The sequence below is a fragment of the Chionomys nivalis genome, chromosome 7 (genome assembly GCF_950005125.1).
Source record: "Chionomys nivalis chromosome 7, mChiNiv1.1, whole genome shotgun sequence".
In the NCBI taxonomy this organism is placed as follows: Eukaryota; Metazoa; Chordata; class Mammalia; order Rodentia; family Cricetidae; genus Chionomys; species Chionomys nivalis.
In genome coordinates this window covers 82,739,720-82,753,004 of record NC_080092.1, presented here as the reverse complement: position 1 = coordinate 82,753,004, position 13,285 = coordinate 82,739,720, and the positions used below count along the sequence as shown (strand labels likewise).

At 44.6% G+C, this 13,285-nt stretch overlaps 1 protein-coding gene across 5 annotated transcripts in view; it reads left to right on the top strand.

Moving 5' to 3' along the window:
* Positions 1-7,052, top strand: part of Gjc1 (gap junction protein gamma 1) — a 28,197-nt gene extending 21,145 nt beyond the window's left edge. For all 5 annotated transcript variants that reach the window (XM_057775350.1, XM_057775348.1, XM_057775349.1 and 2 more), the window contains exons 2-3: positions 3,332-3,407; positions 5,451-7,052. In XM_057775350.1, coding sequence (XP_057631333.1) covers positions 5,471-6,661 — 1,191 coding nt within the window. In that variant the 5' untranslated portion in view covers positions 3,332-3,407; positions 5,451-5,470 and the 3' untranslated portion in view covers positions 6,662-7,052. The remainder of the gene's footprint in view (positions 1-3,331; positions 3,408-5,450) is intronic.
* The last annotated feature ends 6,233 nt before the right edge of the window (positions 7,053-13,285 follow it).

Genomic DNA, 13,285 nt, shown 5'->3' with positions numbered 1-13,285 from the left:
TCTGTAGACCAGGCTGCCTCAGAGATTTGCCTTCCTCTGCCTCCCAAGTGCTAGGATTAAAGATGTGTGCTACCATCACCTGGCTTGGCCATTCTAAGGAATAACTCCAGCATGTGAGGTTGAGGAGGAGAGAGACATTCAAATCATACTAAAGAGAAACCAAAACAAAATCATTTATTATTAAGCTCCTTGTAAGATAATGCCATTTTTTAATGTAGAAAGGTATTTTTAAAGATTTGTTTGTTTGCCGGGCGATGGTGGCGCACGCCTTTAATCCCAGCACTCGGGAGGCAGAGGCAGGCGGATCTCTGTGAGTTCGAGACCGGCCTGGTCTACAAGAGCTAGTTCCAGGGCAGGCTCCAAAGCCACAGAGAAACCCTGTCCCGAAAAACCAAAAAAAAAAAAAAAAAAGATTTGTTTGTTTTTATTTTATGAGTGTTTTGCCTACATGTATACATGTGTATAGTATGTGTGCCTGGTACACTCAGAGGTCAGAAGAGGGCCTTGGATTCCCTGGAATTGAAGTAAACAGCCAGTTGTTGTGAGCCAACACGTCGGTACTGGAAACGAACCTGGGTCTTAACCATCTCTCCAGCCCCTGATTTTTTAGGTTTTTTTTTTTTCAGATTTATTAATTTTATTTATATACGTCTTTTGTATGCATGCACACCATGTGTGTGCCTGAGAAGGTCAGAAGAAGACATTGGACCCACTAGAAGTGGAGTTACAGGTGGTTGTGAGTAACTGTGGGTGCTGGGAGCTTAACCTGAGTCATCCCCAAGAGCAGCAGTTAGTCTTGCCCATTGAGCCATTTCTCCAGCCCAGCTAATGCCATTTTATACTGGAAGTTCATATTGATGAAAGACTGAGGGAAACAGCTAGGTGGTGGTGGTGCACACCTTTCATCCCAGCATTCGGGAGGCAGAGGCAGGCGGATCTCTGAGTTCGAGACCAGCCTGTTCTAGAGTTCCAGGACATCAAGGACTACACGGAGAAACCCTGTCTCAAAAAACCAAAAAAAAAAATCTTTCTTTCATGTATATGGATGGATGCTTTGTGTGCATGTATGTCTGTGTTCCATGTCTCTGCCTGGTGACCATGGTCAGAAGAGGACAGCAGATCTCCTGGGACTGGAGCTTTATGTGGTTATGTGTGTACCACCATGTGGGTGCTGGGGATTAAAACTATGGAAATGCTCTTAACCTCTAAGCCGTCTCCCAGACCACTTTGTGACAGTTTCTCGTCATGTTGTTGGTTTATCTTGCCTCCATGTAATTAAGAAAAAGGATGACATAATTTGTGTTGAGCATAAATTATAGGGAGACCTGCACCAAAGACTTCAGGATGTGGATCTAGTGGTTGAGGTTCCATAAAAGCTCATGGAAAGAAAGACTGGGTTGGTTTAACATTCTCTCCTCTCTCCCTTTCTCTCCCCTTTTATCTCAGGGCCTCCTGTGTCCCAGGCTGGCCTTGACTTTGAACTTACTCCTGATTCTCTTGCCTCCACATCCTAAATGTTGAGTTCTAAATGCTCTACTTATGTGGTATTGGGGATCAGATCAGGGCTCTGTGTGTCAGACTTGGCCTGCTTCAGCATTCCTAAGCTCTCAGTTTAACTAGTGCACAAGACTGAATTCTGGGTGTGTTAAAATTGGAGGTGCAGATGGTTGTGAGTCACTATGTGGATACTGCAGATTAAACCTGAGCCTTCTATGAAAGCAGCACCTGTCTAAACCACTGCACCCTCTCTCCAGGCGCATCCCATCCCCTCCCCCCCCCCCCCCACACACCCATCACCCTGCCTGTCTCCTGAGTTCTGACATAGCACTAGTTTGGCTTTGTGTGTCAGCTTTCCACATAGAAATTTTGACATGTGATTTTTGGCAAATAATTTTTGCTTTTTTCTTAAAAGTTTTTTTCCTGTATCTTTTTTTTTGTTTTGTTTTTCAAAACAGGGTTTCCCTCTGTAACAGTTCTGGCTGTCCTGGAACTTATCTCAAAACAAAACCCTAAGTTCCAGTTAAATTACCATGAACACTCAGGGATTTTTGTTTTTGAGACAGTGTCTCACTTTGCAGTCATGGCTACACCACATAAACCAGGCTGACTTAAAACTCAGGGAGATCCGCCTGCCTCTGCCTTTTGAGGGCTGAGATGAAAGGTTATGGGCCATGAGGCCCAGCCTCAGCATTGCTTTAAATGATAGTCATGAGCAGAGCTGGTGCCGTATGGATGACATTTGACCATAGCTTTTCAAAGTTACAGAGCTTGATAATGGGCACTAAATTCTCCTGCATTGGTTTGCTTTGTTGATTGTTGTCTTGAGACAGAGTCTAGCTACGCTGTAATACAACCAGCTAGCCTGGAACTTGCTGTAGAGACTTCACAGGGGCCTCAACTTCACATTGTTTGGTTTTTCAAGCTGTCTTTGTTTTGTTTTTAATCACAGTCCAGGTGTTTTCTCTCTGACTTTGTGAGCCTTAGGATTTGTAAATCACCTCCTGTGGAGACTGGTGTTGCAGTGACTGAGCCAGCTGTTGGGTGTTTCAGCTGAACAGCTTGCTCCTACTTGGCCGCTCAAATCCCAGTGAGAAGTGTTGGCTGCAGCAGAGACAGGGCTGTTGGTAGCCTGCTTTAGCCTTGCAGTGCTGCTGCTTTTGTTTTTGCTGTAGTTGCCAATGTTCATTAGTGGGTTGGTTTGTTTGTTTGGTTTTAGTGAGGGTCTTTCTTTTAACCCTGGCTGGCCTGGAATTCAAAGGGATCTGCCTGTCTCTTCCTCCCTCTTCCTGGGATTAAAGGTGTGCTCTACCATGCCCAACAGTTTTGAATTTTCACAAATGACTCTTTTCTCTATTAGGTTTTCTTACTTTTGAATTAATTAATTTATTTAACCTGCACGTGTGTATGTGTGCTATGTATACTCCTGTGCCTGCAGAGGCCAAAAGTGGACATTGAATCCCCTGGAACTAGAGTCACAGACAGTTGTGAGCCACCATGTGGGTTCTGGGAATTGAACCCAGGTCCTCCGAAAAAGCAGCCAGTGATCTTAACTGCTGAGCCATCTCTCCAGCCCCCTATCAGGTTTTCGTACAGCCTGATGAGTTAAAAACAAAAACAAAAACAAAAAAACTTAGATCACTGTTAATTTCTCCTGGCACTTATTTTGGGAGGAGGAAAGAATGGTATTCACAGTCAAGCCTGTTTCCATCTCATTCTGGTGACCCATGTGGCACACTGAAAACTTTGTTTCTTCCTGAAAGTGACACGCTTGTGATTCATTGTTTTCTGTGGGAGGAAGCTCATGACCTGCTCTTTTCTTTCTCCCTTCCAGAGAGAGTTTGGGAAAGTAACAAACAAAATACCATTTCTGAAAGAAGGTTTTGGGTAACAGAAGTTCTGGATAACAGGTAAGTTTGGAGTTACTTGGTGGTGATGATTACCATAGTCTTCAAGTGCTGTGGGAGAGGAAGGAGGGGTTGAAAATGTAGATGGGCTTTGTGTCAAGTGTTATTGGGGGTTTGACACGTGACACGGATTCTAGACATAAATGTGAGTGTCTTGTAGTTATCCTCTAAAATGGTATTTTTAAAGATGATGCCAAACTTATAGTGGCTCACAACCATAATGTAATGAGATCTAGTGCCTTCTTGAGGAAGAGACCTGGTCAGTTGTTCTCATCAACTTAGACCATGAAACCCAATATGGACAGTTCAACAAAACCACATTATATGGGCTGCAGCACGTGCATGCTTCAGCATTGGCAGGGAATAAATTTCATTTTCTTTTTTTTTTTTTTTTTTTTTTTTTTGGTTTTTCGAGACAGGGTTTCTCTGTGGTTTTGGAGCCTGTCCTGGAACTAGCTCTTGTAGACCAGGCTGGCCTCGAACTCACAGAGATCCGCCTGCCTCTGCCTCCCGAGTGCTGGGATTAAAGGCGTGTGCCACCACCGCCCGGCCTAAATTTCATTTTCATTTCAATTTCATGATGACAAACATATGTAATCCCAACATTCCAAGACTGAGGTTAGAGGTCAGCATAGGCAACATTTGACCCTCTGAAAAACAAAAACAAACAAAAAAAATAAATAAAAATAAGAGCCGTACATGGTGATACATGCGCTTAGTCCCAGCGCTTCGGAGGCAGATCTCTGTGAGTTTGAGGCTAGCCTGCTCTAGACACTGAGTTTCAGGATAGCCAGAGCTACATAGTGAGACCTTGCTTCAAAAAACAAAAACTAAAAGTATGCTGCTTGCCGGGCGATGGTGGCGCACGCCTTTAATCCCAGCACTCGGGAGGCAGAGGCAGGCGGATCTCTGTGAGTTCGAGACCAGCCTGGTCTACAGAATAGTTCCAGGACGGGCTCCAAAGCCACAGAGAAACCCTGTCTCGAAAAACCAAAAAAAAAAAAAGTATGCTGCTTTTTAATAGGTGTGCCCACCGGTTGGATTTGTATCTGTCATTGAAAAATATATATATTTGTTGTAAGAGTTTCCATTGTGAGCTATTTAAGTAACTAGGCTGTGTGGCCTAGTGGAGACTACTCCCTGCTTTCTGTTAGTGCTCATCATTGCCAGTTATTGACAGCTGTAATTCCTTAATTACTTTGGGGAAAAAATTGAGAGAGGCTCTCATTGTGTTAGTCTGGCTGGAACAGACTTTGTGGATCAGGCTGGCCTAGAACTCACAGAGATTCACTTGCCTTTGCCCCTCAAGTGTTGGGATTAAAAGTGTGTGTCATCACTCTTGGCTTCTTGAATTACTTCAGCATTTTGTTAACTGGTCTAAAATTTAAGCCTTCTAGCAAACTGCCTCTTCACAATGGAGTCGAGCCCAAGGTCCCTTTTATTTTTTATTTTTTTATTTTTTGGTTTTTCGAGACAGGGTTTCTCTGTAGCTTTGGAGCCTGTCCTGGAACTCCCTTTGTAGACCAGGCTGGCCTCGAACTCACAGAGATCCGCCTGCCTCTGCTTCCCGAGTGCTGGGATTAAAGGCGTGCGCCACCACCGCCCGGCCCCAAGGTCCCTTTTATTATATTCTCAGAGGTAACTCTGTGACTGGACCAGAAAGCTACCCCAGTGCATTATTTTGTTATATATATATATCACACAATGTCTAGATGTCCCATAACACACTAATATATGCAAAAAATACAGTGTGCTACATCTGATAAATCTCAATAAAGTAGGAAAGCAAACAAGACCCTCTGTGTCCAGACATGGAGTAAGGTGTGCTGTCTCTCCTAAAACTGTTGGAGTCGGGTGTGACTATTCTAACGTCTGTTCTGCCGGGAGTCTTGAAGTAAGCTACATTTTGGGATTGCAAAATCCCTAGAAATACTATGAATTAAAATTTACATTGTCAAGGTTTGATTGTTTTTTGGGGCAGAGCACCAAAAATAGAAAACTATTTTTAGCATTTGTTGATTCACTTGGTACTTTTTCACATACCAGGGCAAACCAATTCCATCACCATGAGTTGGAGCTTCCTGACTCGCCTGCTAGAGGAGATTCACAACCATTCAACGTTTGTTGGGAAGATCTGGCTCACTGTGCTCATTGTCTTTCGAATTGTCCTAACTGCTGTGGGAGGAGAGTCCATCTACTATGATGAGCAAAGCAAATTTGTGTGCAACACAGAGCAGCCGGGTTGTGAGAATGTCTGCTATGATGCCTTCGCACCGCTCTCCCACGTGCGCTTCTGGGTGTTCCAGATCATCCTGGTGGCAACTCCCTCTGTGATGTACCTGGGGTATGCCATTCATAAGATTGCCAAGATGGAGCATGGAGAAGCAGACAAGAAGGCAGCTCGGAGCAAACCCTATGCCATGCGTTGGAAACAGCACCGGGCTCTGGAAGAGACAGAGGAAGACCACGAAGAGGATCCTATGATGTACCCAGAAATGGAGTTAGAAAGCGAAAAAGAAAATAAAGAGCAGAGCCAGCCAAAACCTAAGCATGATGGACGGCGGCGGATCCAGGAGGATGGGCTCATGAAAATCTACGTGCTGCAGCTGCTGGCCAGGACTGTGTTTGAGGTGGGCTTTCTAATAGGACAGTACTTCCTGTATGGTTTTCAAGTCCACCCATTTTATGTGTGCAGCAGACTTCCTTGTCCTCATAAGATAGACTGCTTTATTTCTAGACCCACCGAAAAGACCATCTTCCTCCTGATAATGTATGGTGTCACAGGCCTTTGCCTATTGCTTAACATTTGGGAGATGCTTCATTTAGGGTTTGGGACCATTCGAGATTCACTAAACAGTAAAAGAAGGGAGCTTGACGACCCGGGTGCTTATAATTATCCTTTCACTTGGAATACACCATCTGCTCCCCCTGGCTATAACATTGCTGTCAAACCAGATCAAATCCAATACACCGAGTTGTCCAATGCTAAGATTGCCTACAAGCAAAACAAAGCCAATATCGCCCAGGAGCAGCAGTACGGCAGCCATGAGGAGCACCTCCCGGCTGATCTGGAGACTCTGCAGCGGGAGATCAGGATGGCTCAGGAACGCTTGGATCTCGCAATCCAGGCCTACCATCACCAAAACAACCCCCATGGTCCTCGGGAAAAGAAGGCCAAAGTGGGGTCCAAATCTGGGTCCAACAAAAGCAGTATTAGTAGCAAATCAGGGGATGGGAAGACCTCCGTCTGGATTTAATCTTGGTTGGGCTTACAATTCGGATTTTCATAGTTTATGGTAAGCAGCGACTCGCTGAATAATGACTTCCATTGAGTAAACATTTGGCTCTGGTTATCTTCAGGGATGCTGTTGGCTCATGATCCCAACTCAGGGACTCTGAAGGTGGAGCTGGGATGAGTGGGGAGGGAAACACAGTGTTCCCAGGCACAGGTTCTCAGCAGTAATACAGTGCAGAACTTTATGTTGTGTCTTCCAGATCCAGAGAAGAACAGATATATTTAAATCATTCTGTTGAACAGTTTTTGTATGTACAGTATTATGGTACTTTTTTTTTAGTATGATAACTTTTTTTGTATTTGTACATTGGACTGCTGTAGTTATACTTTTTTATATTAAAGAAAAAAATCGTTGTAAATAATACCTGTTAAAAGCTACTGTGATTCTTTTGTTTATCTAGTGTTACCTTGTGATTAGAGCTATAGTAGATGGTACACTTAATAAAAGTGCCTCATGTTTCGGGAAAGATTTAAGACATAGGGAAACTGAGGGAGAAATATCAGTTTTCAAGTCTTTGGAAGAAGATCCCTATTAGGAAGAGGCTTGAGCTCTTTCTTCTACCTGAGAGAGAGAGATCTTGGAATCTCCTTCCTGTGACCAGAGTTGTAGCCATTCTTGGAAAATGTTTCAAAAGGAAGTAAATCATTTGCTACAGATTTCCTTTAAACACCCGGCATGGCTGCTGTATGCTTTGATGGCGTGTCTGACTTTTCTGTTTTTCTAACCCAGCATGGCTGCTGTATGCTCTGAGGGCGTGTCTGACTTACGTTCAGTGCTAAGCAAAGATGTTCCTGGTCAAGTGGCAGTGGTGTGAGGTCGGCAAAGGCCTCCTGGAGAATGACACTGGCCCTGAGTCTGCAGAAACGCAGCTCTCTGGCTTCTGAGGAAGCTGGTCAGGAATATTCTCGTGTGTGTGTGTGTGTGTGTGTGTGTGTGTGTATACGTCATTAGAAATAGAAACAAAAATTCTCTCTTTGATTAAGAATACTCAAAGCTGCCAGGCGGTGGTGGCGCACGCCTTTAATCCCAGCACTCGGGAGGCAGAGGCAGGCGGATCTCTGTGAGTTCGAGACCAGCCTGGTCTACAAGAGCTAGTTCCAGGACAGGCTCCAAAACCACAGAGAAACCCTGTCTCGAAAAACCAAAAAAAAAAAAAAGAATACTGAAAATGGCAAAAGGCCTAAATCCAAATATTTTATTTTAATACTTTGGTGTGAAATGTGTATGGTTCACCCATGTCTGCCAATGTACGTTTCTAAGTGGCCGTTGTTCAAGCTGAGTTCAGTATTTATTCGCTGTTAGCATATGTATTGGTTAATGGCAAGCACTGATGTCTATAAAAGCAGTTATTTGCAGTGTTTTGCCATCTGGAGCCTTGCACCACATTGCAGAGCTGTCCCTCCTGCCGCACCCCGCTTTGTCTCCAGGTGCCGAGGCTTTGCACACAGTCGGGTAAGGTAAGCAGAGCTTTGGTCCAGCAGCGAGCGTTTCATGTAGGTGTCGTGCTCTTTCTAATAGAAAGTTTCTGCGAGCCACCTCTCATTTTGAAATTCTGTCTCTTAAGTTTGAAATGCTAATAATCTGTTATTTAGGGCACGGGACAGTACCATGTGTGACATGTGCTCACTTGCCTTTGCTGCTGCATGTCCCTTGCATTTGCTTTCCCAAGCATCTTTAAACTACCCGAGAGTAGATCCTCCTCATCGCTAACCTTTAGCAGATAAAAGGGGACTTTTCAGAAAACAATATATTTTTATGTACTATGAGCAATTAATAGATGTATAGTCCTTCCAAGCCAATTCATTAATAGGGAAATGCATACTAATGAGACAGGCAGGATTTTAACCCCCAAACTCTAGTAAGATAACCCAGTTCTTGAACTGCTAGTGCATTCAGCAGATTTCTTAATTGAAGGACAGAAATGTACACACACTCCCAGCATCTACCCAGGGCCTAAGGGAAAAGAGCGTGGCCTGCCAGTGCAAAGGTTGGGAATCGGAGTGATGAGGGAAGGAGTCAAGCAGAAATGCCAGAAAGAACCAGGCAAAGGCACTCGGTGCCAGGAGCGTCCACTGGCTCCTAACAGTGCCCCCGGTGCTGCATCTTACCCGTTATGATGAGAATCTTATCTTTTCTGTCTAGCTAATTCTTCAGCTTCTCAAAGTCTACAGAAAGTTCCTCTGGGTCACCTTGTGCATCCACTGTGAAGTTTATTTTTAACCTCTCGTTAAAGTTTTAGTCATGACAAGGACTTCCAACTCCCGTTGCCTTCTTAGTGTATTTCTTTCAGATTTTGAACATAGACTTTTCCAAAGTACAACATTTTCCCCTTATGATATTTTATGGACCTATATTAAGAAAATGTGGGGCTGGAACAGTGAAGTGCACTGGCTGCCCTTCCAGAGGGTGGCTTTAAAGCCTAGCATCCACATGGCAGCTCACAGCTCCTTGTAATTTCAGCCCTAGGGGACCTGACGACACCTTTTAGTCTCTGCAGTCACTGCGTGCGTGCGGGCAAAGTACTCGTACACATAAAGTGATAATGAATACACCTTTAAAAATAAATAAATGATTTAAAGAAGTCATGCTTTAGAAGAAGAATGAAACGATCCTGCCAGTGTCTGGCTTAACCTGGTGAGAATCTGTAAACTTATCAAATGGCAGTATCAGGGTGGAAGTCCTGATGACCTTGTTTGCCTAGCTGACTACAGCACTGATTGAGATGTGTGTTAACACTAGGTTCTGCCGAAAGCCTATGGTCAGAAGAGATGTATAGAGAGCAGGCAGTGGTGACGCACGCCTTTAATCCCAGGAAGCACAGGCAGGCGGATCTCTTGAGTTTGAGTCCAGCCTGGTCTACAGAACAAGTTTTACTACAGCTAGGGCCACAGCCAGAGAAAACCTTTTTTTGAAAAATAAACAAAAACTAAAAGCAGGCTTGATTTTGTTAGTACAGTTAGGAGGGTGGGTGAGATACCATCTGCCCCTAAAGTAACTTTTTCTTTGCCCAGTTTGTCTTTGGTTATAATTTACTTTTGCCTACTTTCTTTTCTTCTCTCATTCCCTTCCTGCCCCCACCCTTGGTTTTCATTTTTGAGACAGGGTCTTGTCATGTAGTCCTGACTGGCCTCATGACAGCCAGTCGTGCTTCAGCCTCTCAAAAACTGGGATTACAGGCATACACCATCATGATGGCTGTACTTGTTAGCTTAAAGCCACAAGTATTTATTTCAGTTGAAATACTGTTTTAATAATTTTGTTTTTCTTACCTATAAAATTATTTACTCTAGATAAAAATAAACTTTGGAGTGTGTTAAGATCAGTGGCAGCACCTGTTGAGTGTGCCTGGGTTTGCTCCCAGTGCCAAAATACCCATTTGGCTTTCTAAAACAGTGCTCACATTTAAGGGTTTGACATAACCATCTTTAGAGGAGCAGGAATAAAGACCTGTGCCACCACAGCTGGCTGTGCCTTTCTCTTTAAATGAAGAGAATCCCATTATTAATCATCAACTGTTATTCATAGGAAGAAATCGAGAAGCTCAATTAAATGTTGGGGCTGGAGAGATGGCTCAGAGGTTAAGAGCACTGGCTGTTCTTCCAGAGGTCCTGAGTTCAATTCTCAGCAACCACATGGTGGCTCACAACCATCTGCAATGAGGTCTGGTGCCCTCTCCTGGCCTGCAGGGGCACATGGAGGCAGAACACTGTATACATAATAATTAATCTTTAAAAAAATAACCTAAATGTAAAATCAGCTGTCAGCAAGCAGTCTGATGTCATGTGACATGAAGCTTGGATGTTGCACAAGCAGCTAAGGAGTATCCTGTGTTAGTGCCAATGGTCACCCACTGCCAATTTGTTCTATAGAGTCTAAACTTTCAGCACTGTGCCTGTGGGTCTTGGTCTCCAGGGCAATTTTGTCAGTTACAAATACAACATAGAAGATGGTTCTGTTACCTTCTCATCTCAGAAAACAAACCCATTGACAGCCAGGATGGTCAGGAGATGCTTCTCAGTCGTGCCCACCCCCCATGATTTATAGAAGATTGTACCGGAAGAGCTTAATGGCTAACACAGAAATCTTGATGTAAGAAAACTTCCTCCATTCTGCAAGTGTAGGAATAGATGAGTGGAGAGATTTCTTAACACAGTTGGACTCCAAGGAGGCCCTTTATCATGGCAGGGCTGGAGCGCTTCCGGGACTCTTTAGCGGATTGGTATATTTGTGTCGCAAACTGGGAGGAATAGGTCACCTTGTGTGAAATAGGGTGAGGCTGTGCTCTAAGCTCGGGAGCTGCGAACACTCCCATCTTTGGGTCCCTTTGGTTTGTAGGCATCTTTGAATGAGGAGGCGGCAGCGGGCTAATCCTCCTTTGAAAGGGGCAGGAGAGAGTGGGAGCATCAATCTCCAACAATGCTGCTTTCCCAGAGCAGACCCAGGAGAGTTGTCTGGTCGCACACAGGGCCCCGACCTTAGCAGCACACTGTAAACTAGTCAGCCAACCATATTTGGTCATAAACTCGTGAGCCATTTAAAGCTGTTGGAGCGGTTAAGACATTGACTCCGCTTTGAAAATGGATCTTTGTTTGGTAGATTGGCTGTGAGACGAGAGACTGAGACCTAGAGAAGGTGGTGGTGGCATCACAAACCACGAGCCTGAGTTGTTTAAAACAATTTTCAAGATTTAAAAGGTTTACGTATAATACGCTTTGTGTATGAGTATGCTGTGTTCATATGCATGTATGTAAACCTACATAGATGGTCAATGTCAAGTGTCTTAATTACTTCTGTTATTTTTTCTGATGAGGTCTCTTGACTGAACCTGGGGTTTGAGTTTTGACTCAAAGAGGCCACTGAGTCCCCAGGATCTACCTGTCTCTGTATTCCAACACTGAGGTTACAGATATGCAGCCACACCCAGCTTTTTGTGGGACACAAGTCCCCAGGCTTGCCTAGCAAGTCCTTCACCCACTGAGTCGTCTCCCTTCCCCCCAGAACATCTCATGCTTATGCCCTTAGCTATCTGAGTGTGGGAACAGTTTCATAGGTGCTGGAAGGTAGAACTGGAGGCTGATGAGAACAGAGTCCAGGCCTCTGGGATAGTTGCCCAGTGGCTCATCCAGTGTTCTTTGCTCTCTTCTGTGACGGGGGAGGGGGGGACAGACAGCTTTAACAGACCTTGTGTCTATGGTGTTTGTGTCCCTACCCCCATGATCTCCTGTTAAATACAGATTTCTTAGGCCTATTTCAGTCCCATACAAGCAGAAAAATCAGTTCTCTAGAGGGTTGATTTTGTTTTAAAAGCAGTGGTTTGTTTTTAGTGCTGAGGCTAGAACTCAGGGTCATGGTCATGCCAGGAATATATTTTGTCTCCAGGTTTATCCCCAGAGCCCCCCAAAAAAGATTGAACCCAGGGCCTCAAACATGAGAAGCAAGTTTTTTGCCACTGACTTTCACACCCATCCCTGTGTATTTATTTGATTTTGAGACACATTCTCACTTAGTTGCCCACAGTGCCTGGCCTCAGACTTGAAATCCTCCTACTTCAGCCTCCTGAGTAGCTGGGTTTATAGGTGCCTGCCACCATGCTTAGCCTAAACCTTTTGAATTCTCGTATACTGTAGTAGGAGCTGCGGGTTGCCTTCCTGCCCACACAGCTCCCGGCCGCCTGGCTAGCTTATGCCCCAAAATAACAACACACAAATTGTGTTCATTTAAACACTGCTTGGCCCATTAGCTCTAGCCTCTTACTGGCTAACTCTCACATCTTGATTAATTCATTTCTATTAATGTGTATAGCACCACGAGGTGGTGACTTACCAGGAAGATTCTAGCCTACGTCCATCTTGGGTCCTGGAGAGGAGCAGCATGGCGTCTGCCTAACTTCCCTTCTTCCCAGCATTCTGTTCTGTTTACTCCACCCACCTATGTTCTAACCTATCAGGCCAAGCAGTTTCTTTATTAATTAACCAATAAAATCAACAGATTGATATATGACACTCCCATAACAGTATACTTTTCATGTAATAAGTATGTAAGTCCATACTGCCACCAGAATTCTCTCTAGCAGATTGTTACGTTATGGCTAGAGAACTATCAGAGATAGGAACAACACTTTGCAGTATGGGCCGTGGTGAAAGGGGGAGAGGGGGCCTTCTGACCTCCCTTGCAGAGGTTTGGACCTGCTGTAGTGAGTTGCATCTGAGCTGAGTGATGTGGGTGCCTGAGGGGGAGGACTTTGCACAGGGTTCACACTTCTCTGGGAGAAAGCAAACTGACTGGAGACGGGCCGGGCATACCCAGAAGAATGCTATCTCCAGCTGGTTACTTAAGGCTACAATTTCAGAGCGTGGAGTGTCGACTCAGGACTTCCTGGTTTGTGACCGTGATTAGCCCCATAAGAAGAGTCATCCGCCCCTTGATGAGTCAATGTTACTACCTAGGAATTTCTCCAGCCTGGGCTGAGCAGCGTCTTAGAAGTGAGACCTAGGAAGAAGCAACTTGGCCAGAAAGTAAGGGGAAAAATTCTGGGAAGCATTCGTTGTCTCTTGGTTTCCTCTGGTCCCTCAGTCCTGAGGAAAT